The 24016-nt window shown below is 42.4% G+C and overlaps 1 protein-coding gene across 5 annotated transcripts in view; it reads left to right on the plus strand.

Moving 5' to 3' along the window:
* Nucleotides 1-17228, plus strand: part of LOC138620372 (uncharacterized) — a 23812-nt gene extending 6584 nt beyond the window's left edge. The window contains exons 2-9 of one of the 5 annotated variants that reach the window (XM_069697529.1): nt 3054-3148; nt 3490-3571; nt 4637-5006; nt 6350-6421; nt 10813-11951; nt 12660-13489; nt 13761-14009; nt 15645-17228. In XM_069697529.1, the coding sequence (XP_069553630.1) occupies nt 3054-3148; nt 3490-3571; nt 4637-5006; nt 6350-6421; nt 10813-11951; nt 12660-13489; nt 13761-14009; nt 15645-15898 (3091 nt within the window). In that variant the 3' untranslated portion in view covers nt 15899-17228. The remainder of the gene's footprint in view (nt 1-3053; nt 3149-3489; nt 3572-4636; nt 5007-6349; nt 6422-10812; nt 11952-12659; nt 13490-13760; nt 14010-15644) is intronic. The other 4 variants (XM_069697533.1, XM_069697530.1, XM_069697532.1 and 1 more) reach the window with 4 other exon arrangements.
* The last annotated feature ends 6788 nt before the right edge of the window (nt 17229-24016 follow it).

The following is a 24016-nucleotide window of genomic DNA, read 5'->3' on the forward strand; positions in this document are numbered from 1 at the left end:
TACATATGTGAACACAAATACAGGCACACACGCCCGGTGTGCACTCCCTTAAACATACACATACGTAGACACGCGCGCTCAGTATCACGAGTCCAGATGGGAGCGGAGTGGATCAATAGAAAGACCCTGGGTCTGGTTGATATCTGCTGAATGAGTATCTCTCTCTCTCCCTCTGTCTGTTCTCCCTCTGTCTTTTTTCCTCTTTGTTCCCTTTCCCTGTTTTTCTCTGTTTTTCTGCTGCTTCACTTTTTTCTCTCCTAACCCTTTTTTTTTTTTCTTCGTTTTTTTTTCTTTCTTCCAAGCCTGTTTTGGTTTCTGTCATTCTCTCTTGTCTGCATGCAAAAACACACACACACACACGCCCGTGCACGCACACACACACACACACACACACACACACACACACACACACACACACACACACACACACACACACACACACACACACACACACACACACACACACACACACACACACACACACGCACACACACTAAAGCAGACAGTAATGAACACTTCAAAATCCAAAGCACGATCTTCCTATGGCCTAGTTTTAAGAGCCTCCAATGTCATGTGAGTAAAAAATAGACTGACGGAAAACAATATTGAGATCTGTGGTAACGGGACTAGCCCAGATTCGGTAGAGGTCGGATCCGTTTGGCTCTAAGTGAGTGCGGCTGTTTTGGCATGGATTTAGTCTGAAGAAGATAATCTCGCTGTGCCGCTCCGGGCTCACACAGGTGGCTGCGTTTGAGCTCTCGGGGTTAATGGCACACTCCTTAGTGGTGATTCAGGGGTCACAGCACTCAAGTATAAATGCTAACAAGATGGCAGAATCTTTGAATGACGGGTCTAGTCATTATTTAGAAATTACTGTTCACATAATCATGTCATGTAGCTGGATTACATCAAGCAGTATGTTGATTTGTCTCAATGTTGTACGTCTGCCTCTTTAACCTCAGCAGTACTGTATCCGTTAATGTGTGCAAAGGTGACGGTGTGAGCAGAGTTTGACTTTTTTGTCATTTCATGGGAGGTCATTTTCAACAATGAGGCTTTTCAAACGGACAAGTTAGAAGTCAGTTTGAGTGGTAGGATTTATTTATTTTTTACGTTAAGCCTTCATATAAGGTACATCATGTTTCAGTTCGAAGAGACAATACTTTTTTGGTGCCGACAATGTTTCACAATGAGAGTCTGTATTGAACGTAAACCTGTCACAATTAACAAATAGTCGCTTGGTCGTAAATGCTTGAGCTGACATCAATTGCTTTGCATGACATTTAGAATAGTTTTCATTCATCTGTATGAAACCAGCTGAATGACACAAACACAAATCTCATATTCCATCACTATTTCCATGTTTTCTCCCGATTGACTGACGTCAATTAATTGGACCCGTCTTCTGCTATGGTTCAACGTTGTTTTGATCATTGGTTCCCGTCATTGTAATTTCTTTGCATATTTTAGTAATAATAGTTATACATTCAGATTATTTATGTCATATACATTTTTATTTTCAGAGCTTGAAGGGCAATAAGAAAGGTAATTTAGATTTCTACCTTTCAGTGTGCCAATCAATGCCTCTTCTACTTAATAAGGTGCATTATTAAACTACGATCAGGCTTATGTTAAAATAGTGGCATAAATTAAATCTTTAATCCCAATTAATTGGCAACTAATATTTTATGATTGTGACAGCCCAAATGAAATGACTGGTGAGTTTTGTATTCTTCACTAATTTAAAGGAACTCTGATAGCGCTGTGGAGCAGTTTTTCTATGAATGGGCCCGCTTTTTTTTGTTTGTCCGGTGAATGCACACAAGGATGCACATGTATGTGACGGGGACGTGATGCACAACCGTGGCGGGGTTGGTAACGCACTATTCAACCGATCGATAGGTGGTGGTAATGGCACTAAGAAATGCTGTGATGCATCTGCAGGTGCACAAAAGAAGAGAACTGTTGTCGAGTAAAACTGGATGCAAACTATAAAGGAAGCAATCATTTCAGAAAATTCGGCTTTGTAAGTGTTTTACGTGGATTCATAATCATATGATAAACCACAAGGATACGCACAATGTGTTTTTGGTCGGTAAACCTGATTGCAAACACAACCTTTGTTTGTTCACAAGAAAACTCTACAGGACGTTCCCTAAATCACAACTCAATGTTAGAGGGCTTTTTTTTTTTTTTTTATTCAGGCAAAATGTTTTCGTTAACATTTGAGATACTTTTATATTAAAAAAAAATATTGAACATTACTTTTTTGAAAAAAGTATTGTTTGGATGTCCGTGCTGAAACTCGGTTATCTTTTCAGCATTAGCATAAAAAAATAATTAAAAAAAAAAAAAAAATCAAAAAGTGGAATAGTTGCATATTTTTGGGTGTAAAGGGTCAGGAATACCCTGGAACAATTTGTTCACTCAGAGGCTACTGTGAATCACCTATGAATGTCCACAGGGGACAAAATACTCATTCATATAGGGATATTTGACAGCCCAGTGAAATAAATGTGAATGGGTTTAACTGCAAGATTGGTCCCTCCTAATTGCAGGGAATTTTTTTTAACCTTTAAATTAAAACTTCTCGGGCATTTTATAAACATTTGAGTGCACTTTTGCCCCGAGCTCTCTTTAATTTCTGAAACTGGTGTTTGGTGAGGAAAGATGGCAGAGTTTCAAAATCAGTATGTTTAAAGATTTCTTTGCCAGGAGTTTTGTTGGGTTTGGACTGAACTGTTTTCCTGCGGGTCAGTCAGTGCAGATCGTGTGAAATCCTCAACCCTATGTTGTTTTTTACTCGCGTTCCACTCATAGACAGTGAAAAGCTGTTTAAACAATCGTTGTCTGCTTACTGTGGTTTTTTTTTTCTTTGATATGTTGTTCACTTGGATGTGAGGCCTAAACGCAGTTGCTATTGATCCATTAGGTGGCCATCAGCTTATTGATTACACTCTGACCTGATTGATGTGAAGTGTGGTCAATAGGCCGATTGATTAAATGATAATTGTGTGTATTTGTGTGTCTGTGCGTGTGTGCGTTTTCTGCAGGCGCGGCTGTGGAAGGAAAAGAAAAGGGACACCCGTGAAAGTCTTTGTTACACACACAGAGGAAGAGAGCGTGCCTGAACACAGCGTCAGCCCAGGTGTGTTTTTGTGTGTGTGTGTGTGTGTGTGTGTGTGTGTTATCTGCATGCCATATTCTTACAGCCATCAACTGCGTGTGTAGATGTTTGTGTGCGTGTGCATCTGTCTGCGTGCCTGTGATTGGTGTGGGGGTGGAGCGTGTGTAAGTGAGCGTGACCTACTTTTGGGCATGCGTGTGTGCTTGCTCACATACGTGTTGCTATGTGCGCCAGTGTGTGTGCTTGAGGAGATGGGGTGATGACCTTTGTGTGTGTGTGTGTGTGTGTGTGTGTGTGTCCATGTGTGTGTCCTTGCATACTCATTTGTAATCCTTTTATGCTTACTGTTGCTGTTCTCTCAGGTGATCGTAAGGAAGCAGGAGAGAATAAACGGCCCACGCTGGACGGGCCGTTCTACAGCAGCGAGCCGACTCCTCACAACTGGTGAGTGTAAATTAGTACGGCTCTATTAATCGCTTTGGGTAGTACCTTCTTTTCACTCCGACTTTATAAAAGAGGTAATGGTTTGCTGATCTTAACTCAGCACTGGAGGACAGCTTAGTCTGAGGGAAGCACTTCTGAATTTCAGTCCTCACCAATACTGTGGGTTTTCATTTTATTCACATAATCGGGCTGATTTATACCTGACATATCAATAGAATGCAGTTGACTTGCCAGTGGGATTGAAAATCAGCAGCACTCTGTGCTACGATTGAGAATCACTGCCCTGAAGTGTTGGCACCAGCTTGTGTGTGTGGATTCAACTGTTAGTTTTACATTCATTCGACTGCAATGATTCCCTAAACAGACTTTTTGGCTTGAAGAAAACATTATAATTACAATTCTGCCACCATTTTCTATCCACCTTGACAATGTATGATAAATACACAAACACAGGTTAATCATAAAGATGCAAGAGCAAAGTCAAATCTTAGAATCAGCATCAGTCCTACATTCAATGTATGTACACACAATGAACTAAATATATTAGAATATGACAAAATGGAAAGACGCTAGGGATGCAATTAACAATCAATTTAATTAGTGCTTAATTTACAATTAATAAAAAAAGAAAAAAAAAAGATTTGTTGTTTACTCAATAAACAAGGCGAAAGTTACGAAAAATACCTGTCACAAATTCCTGGAGGGAAAGATGACAACATAAAGTTTGTTTTATTCTCACCAGTAGTACCAAAGCCAAAGAATCTCAGTTTACAATCATTGAAATCAGAAAAGCAGCAAACGCTCACATTTGAGAACAAGGGGAATGCTTGCTATTTTTTCGATAAAGTCTAAAATGATTGACGGATTATGACAATTATTGTTGATTACAATTTCTGTGAATCAACTAATCATTCCAGCAGGCCGAAAGGTAGAAACCGATCATATGTTTCCAGTCTGAAAAAGTAGAGAAACATGAGGTCAGAACAGAAGAATACCTCTAATTTAATATCTGATGGCTTTAGTGAATTTGACTTCTCATCCGCCTTCCCCCCTTCTACCTCCCAGCAGTCCATCAGAGCCGGCCCATAATAAAGTCTCCACTGGATCCAAGACCAGTTCCTGCTCAGCTTCCACACCAGCCGCAACCCTAGCTGCATCCTCAGCCCCGACCCTGACACCAGTACCTGCTCCTGCTCCGGCCACTGCGACTTCAGGTCAGGCCCCGTCTCTGACCCCTGCGTCCACAGCTCCAGCTGCTCCGACAGCCTCCGCTCCGGCTCCGACCGCCAGCTCCTTCCCTCCCTCCCCTAACTGCCGGATCAGAGAGGTCCACTGCGGTAGCCAGGTACGCCTGGTCGTCATCGCCATCCGAGACATCACCAAGGGGGAGGAGATCACCGTCGACTACAGCCTGACGGAGTGGGGAGAGAATCTGGTGAGTGCCATGAAATACAGACGCGTACGCTGCACACGAATCGGGACCTTTTGAGCCCAGTTAGCCCACAAAAAGTCTGTTTTACACTCTTAAACCAATTACGTGGCAATGCATCTTGTTGCATCTTGTTGTGCTTGTTGACAATTTAATAATGCCTTCATATTTCCAGTGCGACGAGTTAGTTAAGTTGGTGAGAATATTGTCAGCAGGCCAAAAAAACTAACAAGAAATGTCAAAACTTGGAGTCAAAATTGAAGAGCTGCGTCTTCCTGCTGGAGGGAGTATTTTGCACTGGCGTTAACAGGAGAAATTAGTCATAAAAAAAGCAAAATACATCAGTCAGACCATGAATAACCTGGACAGACAAAACAATGCGGCCACAGGATATTATGTTTCGATGAAGCGGCGCTGCTCATGTTTGCCCTCTCTTTGCAATTACTTGATTATCTACCTGAATTGGTTTAAACTTTATTCTTAACGTAACCAGTGACGAAACCTAACGTTAACCTCAACTGTAAACTCAATTACTAACTACAATCATCCACTGGAGCTAGTAAGGAAAATGATTATTATTTCGCTTTGGATAAAAGCGTCAGCTAAATGAAATGTAATGTAAATGTAATGTAATTTCATCTTTCAGTTTTCTTCATCCATCATAAGTGCTCCTAAGTATAGAAACACTGAATATATCTGATGACTTTAGAGAAGCAACCGTATGTGTATTCACACACTGCTGATCAGCTCACTCACTCACTGTCTGTCATGCACAAACACCCTCACTTTTCACACTAGCCACTGCACACACATTCATGCTACACGCACACGCTAAGCAAGGCATGGGGTTACCATGGTGATGGCTGAGCTCCAGCTCTCTTTTTACCTATAGTGCTTTAGCAACAGTAACCATGGTTATTACATGACATCTGTTCCTTTAATGGCTCTCATTAGATTGGATCAATTTACCCAACAAAATGATGATGCCAGCATCCATTTAAGAAAATTAGATTGACAAAATTGGAAAATTGACAGCAGAGGTTGAAGTGGAACCAAATCTGCTCACAGTTCTTTCTAATTCAAATCTTCAAGTGAGATAAAGTCTTACTCGTATTCCAGCCTGATTGATAATACCATCCTAATTGCTCAAAAGAGGTTGAAAGTGTTTGACAGGATATGTCTTTTCACCTGTTTTGTTTGGCTTGTTAGTGGGAGATTTGGAGTCCTAATCAACCTCTGTGCGTTCTGTGGAGTGGTGTCCTCCTGCTCTCTGAGTGACGGCTGAGGCTGATTGTGATGGCAAACATTAATGAGTACGGTGCCGGCTGTTTTTTTTCTTTGTTCCGCAGGGTTTCCGTGGCACTGTGTCTCCAGCACAACACGAGTATAACTCTGACACCGAGAACAACAATATTAAAAAGGTAAAAAAAAACAAAAAAAAAACACAACCTCCTTTCTAAAAGCACACAGTAAGACTGACAAAACATCAGTTTTAATTTTTTAAAGTGGCAAGCAGACATTGCACACCAAATAGAGTTGCTATGTGTGGGTGTGTGCCACTGGTTCCTTTTTCCCACAGTGAGAGTTAGAGCACTTAATACGTTGGACTGTCATGTAACACTCCCATTTAAATCATCAGTCCAAACATTGAAAAGTGTATGGTTCTTTGATTATAAGTCAAAGGTACGATACATTTTTTTTGTGTGTGAAGTTAACTCTAAGAAACTAATAAACATCCAAACGCTGATTTAAAAAAATAATAATAATAATTTTGTCACATGAAACCAAAAACTAAAGATTACAGTGGTGAGAAAACTGAAAGCACAATCTGCAGCTTAAACCCACCCTTAAATTCGGTGTCAGGTTTAATAAAATTCAGTGGTTATAATGCCGACTGCAAAGATGAAGAGTATTAAATGCTTACCGCTCTAATTTGTGCCTGTGACCAGCATCTCCTCCACAGAACAGCACCTGACGCTCATGGGTATTTCAGTAATTAGACCTTTCCGCCATGTCAAAATCACAGGGAATATCCGCACCCATACTGCCGTACTATTTAATATGCCAGAAAAAGATTTGGGGTGCGTTCTTCGAATAGTTCAAAAAATGACCTCCTAAACCCTTTCCTACTCTCTTTCTCTTGACCCCGTGGGAAAACAACATGAGGTCAAGGAAAGATGAGAAGGAGAACTAATAAGGACTTAAGAAAAGAGAACCGCCAAGTTCAGAGCATCCGACTCCTCTTTCACTAGGCGACGTAATTATGCAACGGCGGATGTTAATGTACGTGACCTGGCCGGTGAAACTACAACTTTCAGAAGATGAACTACTAAAAAGTGCATCTTTTGACACTTTGTCCCGCGTGTATCACCGTGTTGTTTCACGCAGGCTGTATAAACACGGACATCTTCACTCAAAAAGTCCCGAAGCACAATAACAGGCTCCAAGTAAATGAATCAACTTAATCAGCTCAGATCTGCTGTGTGTGTAGCTGATAATCATTTTATTAGTCCAGTTCATCTATGATTCCCTAAACTGACATATCTGTTTATGTGAAATCGGTACAGCAACTCAAAGTAGGCTACAATAACATGCTTTTATTGTTGCTGGGCTACATATTTCCACATTTTAGTAGTTAGTCTCGAGGTCAGAGAGGTCACGTTCGTTATGGGAGCGCATCTATACGCACAATAATGCACTGCAAATATTCCACTGTGAAACAGAAATCGCAGAAAGCCATGTTGCAGTTTATTAAACAGATCAGACTTTTACCAGCAGTAAAATAAAAAATATCCTGACAGCTGTCATTAATACTCAGCCTCGCTGTGAGGACGGACGCTGTGGATCAATAATTTACCTGCAGCTGATCAACTGTGAGTCTGAGAGACAGCTCACCTGTCTGACGTGAAAAAAGTAGCATCATATTTTCATTTATGCCTCCCGTTGGAGCCATCTGCTTTCTGTGTCGGGCGGCTTCATTAATGAAGTGTTTGCTGTTGTTCTTCGTGCGTAAAGCCACACAACTAGCTGTGGAGACGCTTGTATAGATGCTGCTTCTGTAGCCATGAAGTTATAGGGAGGCCTGTTTAATAAACTCAGAGGAAAGACTCCTACAAACAGCAGCAAGCAGCAAACTAAACTCCGTAAAGTTGAGTTTTTATGGGACATTTCTGTTTGTAAAAATGTGAAATTGTAGAGCAACCAAGCGGTGAGAGAGCGACGTGACAGAAGCTAAACTTGACATGCATGAAAGGTGATTTCAGGATGATCTGAGTGAACCTCCCTCAACTAAAGGTGGCAAACTGACATGTTGGTAAACTTTATGAACCAACAGGCTGTTGGTGCAGAAATGGGTAAAAATCCTGATGTTCAGAAAGTCATCTTCTGTAACAGGAAGTTGTTTTTTCCAGGAGGTGGTTGCTCACGTTCACGTGTCTTCATATTTATCGACATAAATTCCAAATATATGCGCATCACATTTTAAGCGTCAAATGTGCTACAGTACATACGGTTATATAATAAATGTTGTGGCAGCAAGGAATTGTGGGACGGCGTTATCTCTTATCCTTTATATAGGATGGTCCGGTGTATCCTATACTAAAGGAGATACAATAGGAAGCACTGAAGCTCCTTTCCTAAGCATTGGAAGAATTCAAACAGCTCTTAATATGGCTGCCACTTATTTACTTCTGGGTCACGTCACTCACTGAGGAACCTTCCTAAGCAAAATTGACTATTCGAACGCACCCTTGGTAATTGCCAATACATAATATTTGAAATGCAGTCTGCCAAAAATAGCAGGATGTCCTACTACATCCGGTCGTAGTTTTCAGTATGCAGGGCAGCGTGTTTCTCCAGCTGTTCTGACCCACAATCCTCCGTGTAGAGGAAAAGTCGTAACATCGACTGAGCCCCCGAACGAGAGGCGCTAACGCTTAGTGAGGTCGAAATGTGCAAAAAGAAAGAGAAAAGGCATTAAAGGGAAGGGTAACGGTCCTTCTTCCATAATTTGCATCCCCCATGTTTCCTTGTGAAGTAACATTATGGATATTTTTAAAGAAAAAACTGAAATTGGAATGGAAAATAGGGAAAAACAGCAGCCGCCCCTCACACTTAGCAACTCCGTCTAACCTGACTCGCGCTAAGTGATTGTGTCTTTTCACCTTTGTTTAAATTACGATCTTAAATACTAATTAGTTACTTCGCTGAGCTTGGATTTAGAATGTTTTCTTGACGAAATAGGTCATAATAAATGGAGGATATTAAATAACAGCACAAAAACTTCGAGCAGTTTTTATAGTATTATTGTGTCAAAAAGCAAAGTAAAAACAATGTGACAACATGAATTGGGTGACTTTAGTCATGAATCTTCAAAACATTCCAGTGCTCCATGTACTGAACTTTATGTTAAGTTACAGCTCATTATTCTGCTGTGTGAACTCTAGTTTTACTGTTTAGTTGCACGGCTATCATAGAGTTGTTTTCAGCATGAAAGCGTTAAAAAATCCCACTGTACACCTGCTCAGCTTCAAACTGCAGATAGACACAGTTGGAGAGTAGCTGGTGGACACAGTAGCGGCTCACAAGCCACATATTTTCCCCCAGGAGTTGGTAGAGACCAAAAACAAAGCTGAAAGAGACTGAACAATAGACTTACATTTTCTGGGTGACCAGAAATGCAACTCCAAATGAATTTATGCTGTGGCTCCAGTACTGCTGGTTGTAAATAGGCAATTGTTTGATAACAAACTTGCCATAACTACTTAAAAAGTTGTGGTAATGTAATGTGGTAAAGTTGTTCTTTTAACTGTCCCAAGTTAACAAAAAAAAGCAGCTTTAAAAAAAATTGGTTTCTTTTGAAACTTTCAAGAGAAAGCAGGAAAAAAAAAAGATCCATCTAATATTTATAGAACCTTCACTGTATGGGGGACTTTTATTTTGAAAATACTGCATATAGTAAATATGGTACATGCATCTGATATTTGTCTACTGCTCAACAACAAGTGTTACATTAACATGTATGCAGTAAAAGTCACCACTGACTGGCACAATACATGCAGAGTACAAGTGAACAAATGATGTTTAAGTTGCACTGCTGTGCCTGCAGGATGTCACCTGTCTGTACGAGGGCGGACAACTATCACATAATCATTATCATAAACTCTTCCTCCCACTCCCCTTCCTCTGGATAATTGTTTTATTATGCGGAGTAATAACACAAAATGTAACATAGTTTAACCCCTTGAAAGAAAAACAGCACGAGTAACCTCAATTTCTTGGGCTACAGGTCGTTGTGCTGTCTCTTATCACGCCACACTAAGTGGTCCAATTGGGAAACATTACAGCGATCGCTCATCACTATCTCTATAAATACATTGTTGATTTTCTTGCCTGTAATGCTCACCTTCTGGTTGTTACTTTAAAACTGAATAACTCTCCTGACAGTGAATCTAATTGGATTATGAAAAGTTAAACCGACTTTTAATATTAATGTTTCAAAGTCAACAGCGACATTAAAACGCTTCCAATAAGTGAAATGGTATTGAGAGCTTTTGAGAACAGTTGGTAGATCTCCGTGGTTTGAGCAGTGCTATAGTAGTGGACTAAAAGCACCTCTGGGCAACTGGTAGGATTTTCTCTGCACATACTGAGCCTTCGGTCTTATCATCTATAATAAATTCAATGAACTAGAATACACTGTTTTATAACGCAGGAGAACAAAGTAACGAAAAGTCTCAGCTCTTGATAGAAAGATAGATGTGCTCCTTGAGTTGGGTGAAGATTTAGTTTTCCGTTTGTCTCCCACTTCCAGGAGGATGAGCCTCTCTCGCTGACAGCCCAGCAGCAGCATCGGCAACAACAACAGCAGCAGGAATACGTCACCCCCTCGTGGTCCCTCTCCCCCTCCTCCTCCCCCATCTCCCACTCTGACGTCAGCGACTCAGACGCCGGAGAGGAGGACAACTCCAGCCCACGGGGGCGCGCTCAACGCCGGCGAAAGAAACGCCGCGGCACTCCGTCAAAGAAGAAGAACCCCCATCGGACGCCGCCCGGGCGACTTCCACACGTTTCCCCCGCCGGCGTCCCTCATCACCACCGTCCGCTCCCTTCATCCCATTCCCCGGTGCAGTCTTCCCCTTCGTGCTCGTCTTCCTCCTCCTCTTCAGCCAAGCCCGTGTTCAAACCTCCGGCTCCGCTGGGTTCCAACGCCGCCGGCCACATCGCATCGAATGTCCCCAGAGGAGGAGTGTCCATAGACTCCATGCGCCAAACCTGTGAGTATTGTGGACGCCACTTCCGCTCCCTCGGCCGCCACTTAGACAAACACCACGCCCACCAGCCCGACGTGTGCTCGGCCCTCGTCGAGCGCTACACACAGATGCCCCGCCTGCATTCACAGAACACAAACCCCATCACAGCTCACACACAGCAACACTCAAAGTTGTCACATACCACAGGACACAGCCACATTTCGGACCTTGCACAAAGTGGCGTCCAGGACCTCTCTATGTCTCCGCCCACTCTCACAGCATCGAGCCAATCGCCTGCCGCCCCGGGAAGGAACGGCACCCCTCCTGTGCTGACTCCTCCACGGGGACAAAACGCAGTGCCGGTGTCTGTCCTAAAGAGGAGCCCGCCTCCTGTGGCAGTGACGCAGTCCGGGAAGGGAGCAATAAGGAAGTTTAAGAAAGAAAGACAGGTGGCGGAAGGTGAGGATGAGGAGGATGACGATGACGATGACGTGGAGGTGTTGGAGGTAAAGAGGCCCAAAGAGGAGGACGACGACGTAGAGCTGGTGTGCCCTCAGTCCTTCAGCAGCACGTCGGCCAAAGAGATAGAGCCACCAAAGGAAGAGGAAGAGGATGAGGAAGAAGAGGAAGAGGAGGAGAATGGAGTGATGGAGGTGGAAGATGAAAGTGGGGCAGAGGATAAGGAGAAGGACTTGCTGAGGCAAGTTGATGTCTTTTCCTGTTTTGTGTGAGCAGATGAGTTAATAGTGTGTACCCTGCAGCTACTGAATCTGTTCTCTTTATTGCACATGAATTATAATTCATTGCATTAAATACGTTTGATAGATGCCAAAGATAAAACTGTGTTTGCAGCTGGCGCTTCAGGTATATTTGTGTCAGGCCAAAATTAACTTGAATTGTAAACAAGGGTTATTTACTGTCCATCTCCTCATATTAATTGTCCTTTCGTATATAAAGGTGAAAAGCAAACTGTTGAAACAAATTAGCATCAGCGCTGCACGAGAAATAGTGTAGAAGTGATGAGGACAAAATTAGTGCTTGTAAATACTTGTAATTTGATGAAATCTGTTTGTTAATCTGCTATTAACACTTGCTCACCAACTGACCCAGACTTAAACTTAAGCTTAACTTCCTACCACCTACAGTAACGTAACGCTTTATTTACATTGTAGACACAAATTAAAATAACTAACGCTCACAGCAAATAAACTCGGAGATGTGGATTACGAGATAGACGGAACAAATTCCCTCCGCGAAGTTTTCTTGCGATGCCTGTTGAGCTCCACCGCGAAGCTTTACAGGATACTGTAACAAGCTTCTATGTTGTTGTTAGATCATTTGAAATAAAGGAATTTAACCAATAGCTCACTTTCTCTCTTTTCTGTTTTTTTTTCTTTTTTCCCCCCAGCAGTTCGGGGCGCCACCACTTGCTGCCCCTCCTCTCGTCCCTGTCGTCCCTGGTGCTGTACCTCCGTCGGCTGCAACACTCGGCCTTCTTGTCTTTGTCTCGGCAGCTGCAGTCTGCAGAGGCCTGGCGCCTCCTGTGCCACTCCAGCCTGGCGCTCCTCATCCTATATAACCGACGACGCGAATGCGAGGTCTCCAAGCTGTCCATCGTTGAATATCGCGCGCGCATTACTCCTCAGTGTCCCGTTCCTGTCCCGCCCGGCGCTCCGCCAGCTCTCACGCCACTGGAGGCCTCCCTGTCCCCCTTCGAACGCCTGGTGCTTCCGCATCTCCCGAGGGTCGGGGTCCAGGGTAAGCGCGGACGTGTCCAGCCCCTCATCCTTCCCCCTCACTGCGAGCCCTGCCTGGAGCTTCTCCTGCAGACGCGGCAGGACGTAGGAGTCGACCCTGCGAACCCGTACGTCTTCGCCCGGCCCTACCACTCTCCCGCTACCCCGCTGCGTGGCACTGACCTCCTCCGTAGCCTGGCTCGCTCCAGCGGTACCCGTAACCCCGGTGCCCTGACCCAGACCAGGGTTCGCCGCCAGGTAGCAATCCTAACCCAGCTGCTGCTTCTAGGAGAAGGAGAGGAGCCCGGACAGCCAGGAGGCAGCGCCGTGGAGAGGCTGGAGCACTTCCTCGAGAGGGAGTACCACGTGACGCAGAATTGTGCCGGAATTGGCCAAGACCCGGGCCTGATGGGGAGAGTGGGCCGAGTCGTGCTGTGTGGAGAGAGAGATGGAGTGCTGTTCAGGGGAATGAGCCTGAACCATATCTGTCTGGAGCTGGATGGTGAGATGGGTGGATAATAAAATGAATGAGTGGGGCTGATGTCTTGTTCTACTGTCCAAGATTGGAAGTGTCATTCCTCCCTCTGTGCTGTCAAATATCCCCTAGCAGAAAAAGGATTGCGATCCCTTGTCCAGTTGTTGTGAATGTTTGTGAGTGAGTGGATTTTTTTTTTTGTTGTTGTTGTTGAAACGTAGAGATCAGTAAAAGATGAGAGCGACTTAAGTTCTGCTTTCTTCCCTCGTCAACATGTCTATTCTTCCCCTCTGTCCAGTTATGTCAGGAAACTCTGCAGACTCGTACTCTGAGGGAGAGTCTGAAGGGGAGCACGTGAAGGAGAAGCCCGAGGCGCCGGCTCCCGCTCCTGCTCTGAACCCGACACCGACCCTGCTGTATGTCAGGAAGGGAAAGAACAACGGGCGGGTGGGACGGCCCAAGAAGCTCAAGAACATCCAGGCTCCCCCTTCGACTCCTCCATCTCCGTCCGCTAACCGGAGGAGAGGCTCAGGTCAGCCACAATCAGGTTTGTTTGGATGAAGAGTAGAAGTGTACTTGCACAATTTATTAAAACGGAGGCAACTGTGCTGGTGAGATTTCAAAACAATAAGTAAGAGAATACAGTTCTGTGTGTAGGTGTGTGTAGATGTGTGTAGGTGTGTGTAGATGTGTAGGTGTGTGTAGGTGTGTACTTGTACATCTTTTTTTAAGAGGACTAGTTTCCAGACTATTGGAGTAAAGACATTTTGACAAAGTTAGGACATTTGGTCTTGTTATCACTTTCTCACACCCTTCCAAAAGGCTCCTTGAGGGTTAGTACTTGGTTTTAGGGATAGTGTTAGGTTTAGGATAGGTTAGGGTTAGAGTTATGTTCGGTTTAGAGTTAGGTTAGGGTTAGTTAGTTAGTTAGTTAGAGTTTGGTTAGGTTTAGGTTAGAGTTAGGTTAGGGTTAAGTTAGGGTTTGGTTTAGGTTAGGTTAGAGTTATGTTCAGTTTAGAGTTAGGGTTAGTTAGAGTTTGTTTAGGTTAGAGTTATGTTAGGATTAAGTTAGGATTCGGTTTAGGTTAGAGTTAGGTTAGGGTTAGTTGGTGTTTGTTTAGGTTAGGTTTAGAGTTGGGTTCGGTTTAGGTTAGGGTTAAATTAGGGTTCTGTTTAGGTTAGAGTTAGAGTTATGTTCGGTTTAAAGTTAGGTAAGGGTTAGTTAGAGTTTGGTTAGGTTAGAGTTAGGTTAGGGTTAAGTTAGAGTTCGGTTTAGGTTAAGTTAGAGTTAGAGTTAGGTTCGGTTTAGGTCATTTAAATGTCTGTATTTAAAGAAATTCCTATCCAAAGGCCTGACCTGAAGTTCAGAGCTATTCTGCTCTCAAAATAAAAAAGCAAATTAGAATTTTTCCAGGGTTAGAGTTAGTGGTTAGTGGTTTTGAATTTGTTTTTTGGACATGAGAAGTCTTCAGCACATTATGTTTGGTGATGAAGTGAGAAAACTATTTTTTTCCACAGTAACAAATACCCCAGATCTCATCAAAACCTTTTAATTTGTTAGTGTTGACAGATCATCAGTTCTTAGATAAATATACAATATATTCTTGGTTGTATTTGTATTTGACAAAAGAAAAACCTCTGTTGCCAAGCAATCAAAACGTCAAATGATTTTTATTTTTTATTTTTTTTAATTCATTTACTACACTTCACCTATATATATTTAAATTACTGTACTGGCGGTATATTTACGACGAAACTAAAGTTGCAGAGTTTATTCTTGGCCTTGATAAAAGACAGTCTCACAACAAGGTCCATTTAGTCGCTGTTCTAAGTTTTTGATGATATCACGGAAGATCAACTTTGAACCTTTCAAGCCAAGAGCGACATGAGAAGTTGCAAACGTGGTCCGAAAAAGCAGAACTTTGAACATCTTTAACTTTTTTATTTTAGGAGTTTTCCTTTCGTCTTGTAGTTTGGAAATAAGAGCAGGAAGAGAACTGGAATGTTTTATGATCTCCAAGACCTTTCACGTCTGACGTCTCAGAGACTTTGCGGTTCTTCATGAGCGTTCAGACTAAGGGCGACGGTGGGAATTGGGAGTTTCGCGATCTTAATACCGAAGGTGAGAAATCGTTGAATCGCATTCAGTCCCCTGACTCTGCTCGTCTCTCCTCCGTTACAGGAAAGCGTGGCGTCTTGAAGCGTCCCTGGTCAGAGGCGGAGCGTGCGGCAGTCGAGGAGCACCTGACCCAGAACATCAACGAGCTCCGAGTCCCCGCCAAGGCCGACTGCGAGCGCTGCCTGCAGCAGTGCCCCCTACTGGTCAGTAACCAACGCGACTGGAGAGCCATCAAGTTCTACTGCCACAACCGGATTCAGCTGCTGAAGAAAAACCAGCGGCGGGAGAGCGAGCCGCTGCCCCTCATCGTCTGCTGAGAGGGAGGGGAGTTCAGGGAGGCGGGCCCGGAGGGGCCGCCTCGGTCAGATGTTAAGTTCGGTGCAGCCGATCGGAGCAGAATCTCAAATGGTACCCTGTTGCCCAAGAAATGCACTCATTTTGAGAGGACGGCCCTAAATTTCACTCCACTCTCTGCTAGTGTGGCTTGTTTTTAACGCGGCTTTTAATTTGACACCGGATGGCATTTTATTTTGAGCCAAACAACAGAAATTTCCGTTCGCTTTTTTTTTTTGCTGCTCAATTTTAAGGTCTTAAATTCACACTAGAGTATTTATGGCGCCCCTGGTTTTGACGGTTACAGTTCAGGTCTTGTCAAAAGCAGTGCACTAGGACGGGGGCCGTTTGAGACACGCCTGAAGGGACTTCAGAGACCACGGCACCGGCTGCAGCCTGTGCTGTGTTGTATATGGACCTTTTTTTTTTTTCTTTTCTTTTCTTCCAAAATGGATTCACCAAACTGAAATGAAAACAAGGGAGGCAACTGATCCCTACAGTGTTGTTATATAAACGTTGTGAAGTAGCATTAGCGTTTTATGCACTCGACGACATTAATAGGACAAATGGCCTTCGCTCGGGCCACACTTTACTTCATAGCAGCTTTATAATTAGAGTAGGCCTAACTACTGCTGACTGAGAAGAATAGCCAGATTCTTCCTCAGACGAGCTAGTTCTTCTGTTCATACGACTGACTGTGCAATTCTGACTGGTTTCGTGATATTTGGACCTTAATGTACACGTGAGGTATTCGATGACGAATGAGAAGATTCTGCAGTGACGACGACATTAAGTTGTTGTTGTTTTTTTTTTTTGAAGTGAAACATCACTATGTTGGAGACGTGGGGTTTCTTGACAGAGACAATTTAAATGGCCTCAGAATGTTGTGAAGTTACTTTTGGATACCTAAGAAGTCCAGAAACACGAGAACTGTTGTGAAACCTGTTGTCTCTTCCTCCAGATGTCAGCAGCTACACCCCCCCACCCACCACCACCACCACCACCACCACCACCACCCACCACCACCCCGAACAACGGTGTGTTCATATTCCCTGTGTTTTGTTTTCCCGCCTGTTGCCCGTGTGTCATTGAAAGCAGTTTAAAAAGGTGCTACAGGCCAATAAGCTGGATATCACTTTGCGTGTGTGTGGCGAGGAGGCCGCCGCCCACCCTCGGTTGTGTTAAAGGTTTCATTAAAAAAAAAAAAAAAGTGGGCATTTATCAGAGACGTGATTGTTCTGTCGTGCCGCTTTTCTGTTGCGTTGTACGTGTTGTCTTTCCTCACGGCTAGAGCTCCTCCCGTCCCCCCCCCCCCCCCCCCCCCCCCCCCCCCCGTCCCCTCACGCTACACAGTCCGCAAACCTCCACCGCGTCTTCGCTCTCCTCTACCGGCGGGCTGGAAATCTGCACCCGCCGGACTCAAAACCTCCACGACACCTTACGACAGATACTTGAAGTTATTTAAAACCTTTTGCAGAATCGTTGTGTTCTCTCTTGCTCTAGCCTTGCCAGTTACATTGTACATAACAAATATATTATACATTATGCTAACTGGTTGTTTGTGCTAGACAATATGTAGCTTTGTCCATTTCTGAGTTATTGCTATCTGTACATAAGCCAGTTTTGTAAATATTCCTCAGAGAAACAAAGAAAAAACACAATGTATGACATGCCTTGGTTATTGTGTTATGTTTTTTCTTTTTTTATAAGTCTTATAAAAACTTAAAGCTCGATGTTTTGTGCTGTGGTTATTTATTTTATTGGCATATTTTGGCCAGAGTAAATGTTTCTTTCCGGTAAAAACATTCCAAGTGATTTATAAAATTATTTTTTTTTTTACTTTGATGTTTATAATTTATGTTATTATTTATATAAAAATGTGTTGGAAAATAATTGATCCAATCATTTACAGAACTGTCCGCCACATGCAGTTCACCGTTAAAGACACCAGATGGCGGCTTTGCGTCATAAACAGCTGGAGTTGAACAACCACTCCGCTCTAATACCAGTTTCTCCCGCAGTTACAGATGTTGAAGTCGTCACAGAAAACAGCGAAGTGGAAACGTGCTGACAATATGAGTCGATCGGGAAACCTGAGAAATGAGCAGGAGGTCAAATTGAATCTGCCTCCGGCCTCCATCCTGGCCGGCCACACTGCACATTCAAACACGACAATGATTTTTCAGTTACTCATTGAAAAAAAAAAAAAAAAATCAACATGAACAACTAACTTATTGTACAACTGGATGTTTTATGATTTCAAGCTATAAAGTCGGGACACCCAAAAGAGAAAGACAGGAGTGATGAAGAGCTGTGTGTGTGTGTGTGTGTGTGTGTGTGTGTGTGTGTGTGGGGGGGGGTGTTTTTCCCCGTCTGGATCTAAACCGTCGCTGTTTAAAGGAGCAACATGTCTCGCGGTGAGGGTGCAAACTAAAAACCAGTCTTCTCTTCTCATCCTCCCCATCCAAGCACGGGGTTAAAACGGATGACCAAGAGGCAGAAGACGGACACAGGAAAAGGTGTCCCGCTTCACCCCGAATGCACCCTGAGTGTTGGTGTGACACGACGTCAACTTTATTTTTTTTTTTTTTTTTTTTTAATCTATCCTCATCCAGAGGTGAAAAAAATAAAATCAACTCAAGGTCCACAAAGTCTGGAGTTTTCTACCTCTTGACTCTTCACTTAATTGTCATGACTCGAGTCAAAAAAATAAAATAAAATCACCGCACAGGAAGCGAAGTGAGAAGCGGGCATTTACCAGGATGGTCAACCAAGTGTATACACTTGATGGTTGCATTTTATTTATCATATTAATGTTGTGTTTAGAGCCTGGACATCTCACCCGCTGGCACTTCAGGGTAAAACGTTGGTGTATTGTGAGTCCTTCAACTTCGTGGAAGTGCAACAATAAATCATGAGCCTTTATTGATTTGTGCTTCAGATAGCTCTATGTCTGTCTGTCTGTCCGTCTGTCTGGGAAACGTCAGAAAATGTTAATATGTTTTTAATATGTAACATAGTATGTTAAATGACCGTGAGTTCGAAGGACATGTATGCGGTGCCGTTTTGTTCAGGAATCTCTCGTTAAGAGTCATTAGACGACCGTCCCGGTTAAATAAAGGTCAGATGCAATTAATGAGAATAAAATATCAGCAACTCCTGCTCTGGTAAAGTAACCAATCAATTAAATCCTTTGAGTTAGGTCGACAGTCTCGCAGTCTTCACCGAGGATGGACTGACTGCTGAACAGCAGTAATCCCTGATCCGTATGTTTTTTTTTAAAGTCTTCCATTTTCTCTCTGTATTAAGTCCGAGCACACAACACTTATTAATGACATTTAAAGGGAACTCCGCATCACACAGATGAATCTGAACAAATCTATTATTTGCTCCTGGTTTCTGTGATTTATGACAATAACATCTTCTCGCACAAAATGCTGTTAACAAGGCGAACAGAAAAACGAACTCGGGAGGCTCCAGCGAATACAGATTTGTTAATAGTGAGTGTTGACGAGTGTGTTTACCATCAAACTATAATAACCTTCCGACCTTCAACAAGTTATTTGCTCCATTTAAGTGTAAAGGCATTGTAGGTGGCAACCGAATAGGTTATTCTTGTCCATTCTCCTTGAGAACCTATTTTGCAATTCCAGAGATTCCTGTGTTTTGCCATTGAATGTTAGAGCTTTGCTTTCTCAGGCTTTCATTTAAAAAAAAAAAAAAAAAAAAAAAAGAAGAAGCCATTTTCAGTGATTGGGATATCAAAGAACTTATTTGTCTGCGTTTTGTAAAAGTGAACAAATTAGAAAAGGCAGGACAGGCTGCTATTTCCCCTTTTTGACCAGAAGATGGGAGTAAAGAGCCAAAATGAACCATCATCTTGAAGTCAAATCATTTTAATTTCATGTAAGATAAAGAAAGTGTAGGCTGATGTGTATGCACTGCTCACAGAACAAAACTTCAACACACTTTTCATGCATCACAATGGAGGGGGGGAATCAAGATGAAAGCCATAATTCCTCTTTGATCCTTTTCATAAAGTCTAAACCAATCACCAAGCAGTACATGTATATGAGCAGAAGCAGATATATAATTGAGATATTTTGAAAGATGCCCTCCTCTTAGAACAAATGTGCCTGACAGCATATTCATCATTTTACCATGCCTAAACATCCAGGATGCAGCGGCTACTGGGGACAAAATAAAGGCTAACTTAATTTAGGGCCAAAGGTCACGGCTCATAATTCTGGCTTTAATTAAAAACCTAAACAATATCACAATTTAAATTTGCAAGAGGACTATCAGTAACAAGTGAATAATGAAAACACTGACCGTTTTAATGGCGTAATCCCAAAACAGGGCAACAGGCAGGGATACATCTGCCAAAGCATGGAGGACATTTTTTTTAGGACATGTGGATATCATGTTCAAGGCAAACTTTTTTTTTTTTTTTTATCTATGTAACACCAAATCACAACATAAGTCATCTGGCACTTAACATTGTAAGGTTGAGACCTTACAAACCAAAAGTGGGGCAATGCTCTAAGGTAGTCTAAAATGCTGACACCTATTCAACCATATTGGTGACAGGTTGGATGCCAGAATGGCTAAAGAAATACTTTATTTGAACTCTTGAGAAATTGCTTTTAACTTTTAAGTTCATCCAGAAACTGCTTTGATTAAAAATATTTTACGTATCATCTTCACTCTAAAATTTTAAAGTACGAATAAGTTATAGAAAAAAAAAACCATCTTTGTTGCGCATCAAATGCTTCTATGTGCTGTTAAATGAGAGCTGTTGTTACCCACCCCTCATGAGGAAACGACAAATCCAGAAGAATGCCACGTGGACGGGCCTGATGTAAATGTGTTTGCACGTCTGGCTTCACTGATCACAGCGAGCCGGCCGATTCAGGATGGCGAGACGCACCTCGTAAACTTTCTGTCAGATCCGACCTGTCGCTCAACAAGACAAACCATTCCTTCCATTAAAATATAATAATCACAATGTCACTAAAAGAGCACATTTTGTCCACAGTGCGGAAGCCACGTTTTCATTGTGGCGATAAGAGCTTTGATTATTGAGCGCTATCATCGCAGAAAAAGAAGCCCTCGATCTGAACCTCGTCAGGACCGTCAGGATCGCTCATGTCAGTCAGTCCAAACACTTGAGAATTCACACTGACTGCAGGTGTGAGCTTATCTGAAGGTGTGAAGGTGCCTGTATGGCTTGGTTTGGACTTCAGATGGCGCTGTTCACACTTCCTCTCCCCACCTAATGCATCTTGGCCTGAAATAAGATCCTGAGTAAAGTCAAGAAAAGGGACTGATCAATAGAAGGCACATGATACCTTATTGTATGAATCTTGGAGTAAAATAAACATGAAAGCCTGAAAAACACTGAACTGTCAGGGTTTTATAAATGAGATGGGGGGGGGGGGGATTCACAAAAACTAAATGTCCTCCGGACACTTTTAATAAAAGGTGAAAAGAGACGGACACATTACAGCTATTATTCACACGGGCATGTTGGTGGTTTTAACCCTCCCGCTGTCCTCGGGTCAAATTGACCCGCAGCTGTGTTCAACCAAGTTCTATTTTATTTTTTATATTTGTGGGGATCATTGACGAGGAGGCTCCTATAATATAAACTATAAACTATAAAAAATAAAATAGAACTTGGTTCTGCCAACTCGGAAACGTGAATGTCACTCAAAACACATCTCAGGGCCCATTGCTTCGTTGGCGTAGACATTTTCTATGAATTTTCCATTGCGTACTTTTTAGCAAAAAAAACAAACAAACAAACAAAAAAAATCACAGTTTAGGTCAAATGAAATACATTATAAGTTATGTACGTACGTCACAGGAAGCAACATTGTGAATATTGCATCAGTTAAAAAAACATGAATTTTCTTTACAGGTCACCTGACTTCCTTTTCACCATGAACATTTCTACAGCCACCGGAGGTCTTATTTACTGGAACCTTCTTGCCTCCTCGATGCACTTTGCCCAGTCGGTATAAATCCCCGCTATCCCGTACGCGTGAGACAGAAGTGTGACGATAACTGATTACTTATTTTGAAAACACCAGATGAGGTGTTTTTATACTGCGCAGCCTTGTTTGTAGTTCTGTCAATTTTATTTGAGTGTGATTGTGGTTAGTTTTTACTGGGGAGGGAAGGTCCCTTCACTGTTTGCTGGGGGGCGAAGGCACTGGAAAACATGGGCAACCTGTTTGTTGTGTAAGACTGGAGGTTTTTCTCCCTTAAAGAGGAGTTGTTTTTTCCCCCCCCTCCTAGCTTATGTGGGAATTGTTGAATTGTTGGGTTTCTCTGTATAATATTGTAAAGTCTTGCCGTAACGACTTCGACGCGTTAAGTGCCATGAGTGCCTGTTGTGATTTGGCGCTATATATATCAAATTGAATTGAATTGAATTTGAGTGAAGATTAACTGTGATTGCAGTATCTGCACTTGGGTGAGTAAAGGCAGTGAGCCAAAACACTCCTTGCAGCTCCGTTCACCAGCTTCAGGCTGTTTTTGATTCTTTGTTGTCTCAATCTATTTTATTTTACTGCTTATTTCCAGGGGGAACATAGTTGGTCTCCCATGGAGACGCCTACCCCCCCTCCACATTATCATTTCACCTTTCTTCGGTATCGAGACATTTTCATCATCTTCTCACCACACTTAATTACTGGTAATATTCATTACTGGCTTGTTCCTCCAAGACGCTCTGACACACTTCATTCTACCTCACGCAGGAAAACAAAAATAGTTGTGGATTGTGCAATGGAAAGAAGCCACTTACTAAACATGAGGTTTTGCATTATAACAAAAAAAATCTGTGGGGAGTATTGATTGAAAATCTGCTGTTGGGATAATAAACTCAGCTGGCAGAAGAGTAATGAATTGCATATTCATATTCATGCATGCTTTACTGACTGGGATAACATTTCCTTAACGTGACCTAGCAGGTTATATTAATAGATTTGTATTTAATTAACCTCATATTGTTGCATTTCTTGGTTATGTTGCAATTGTGTTTTAGCAATTACCGTTTCCATTTGACCTAACACTATTTCCCAACACACGCGCACGCACGCACACACACACACACACACACACACACACACACACACACACACACACACACACACACACACACACACACACACACACACAGAGCTGGATCAAAAACACAATTAAACAGCAATGGTAGAACATCCCAGATAAATGCTCTTATACAGGCAGAGTGTGTACTGTAAGTTAATTAATGAGAGAACATGTGACATACCCTTCAGTACCCTCAAACACACGCTTTAATGTGCACAAACATTAAGATGCACGACTAGATAGCCTAGAAGCTATAATTAATTAGCCCTTCTGTTTACTGGTATTTCTGGTATTTCTTTTGACTATGGTCAAAGACAATTAATATGATTCTAATTGTAGAACGCAAGACATGTAATTAAACAACTTGTGAACTTTATGTCTTGAAAGTCCTGACTGCGCAGAGAAAGATGCAAACTTTGACCAGGGATTTCAATCCCTTAAAGAAAACAACAGGTGAGATAAAAACACAAAAACCTCCATAAAGTGCCAGAGATAAGCGGAAACTGCACTCGATTGAAAGATTATTTTTCTTTTTCTTTCCCTGCATGGCAGTGTAAAATGGAACAGACACTTTCCACGTCAGGTCATGAAGATGTTTCATGTTATCAGACATTTAAGCATTTGATCATCTCACATACATTTGAAGATGTCGTTATTAATGACCAAACAATTTCTATTCTGATTTGAGTATACATTTCAGGGCACAACAGATTTACAGAGCAACTTAAAATCCAGAACTGGTTTCAAGTGTCAGTCTGGAGGAGAGAGGTGTCGGAGTGCAGCATTGCATCTGTTTTTATATACATGTAACGAATTCTATTCTCTCCTCAGAGAATTCATTTATCAATTTATAAAAAAGGTCAGATAGCATTTTGTAAGATTAAACCTGACCTATGTTTGTCTTATTCAATGTACAAACACACACCAATAATTGGCCAACATGGGATGACCGTTCGCTCTAGCAGCTTCTGGCCTTTTCAGGC

This window comes from Brachyistius frenatus, unplaced genomic scaffold, assembly GCF_029030835.1.
Source record: "Brachyistius frenatus isolate BFR_SWC_R1_liver_20210118 unplaced genomic scaffold, ASM2903083v1 Contig_23, whole genome shotgun sequence".
NCBI classification, from domain to species: domain Eukaryota; kingdom Metazoa; phylum Chordata; class Actinopteri; family Embiotocidae; genus Brachyistius; species Brachyistius frenatus.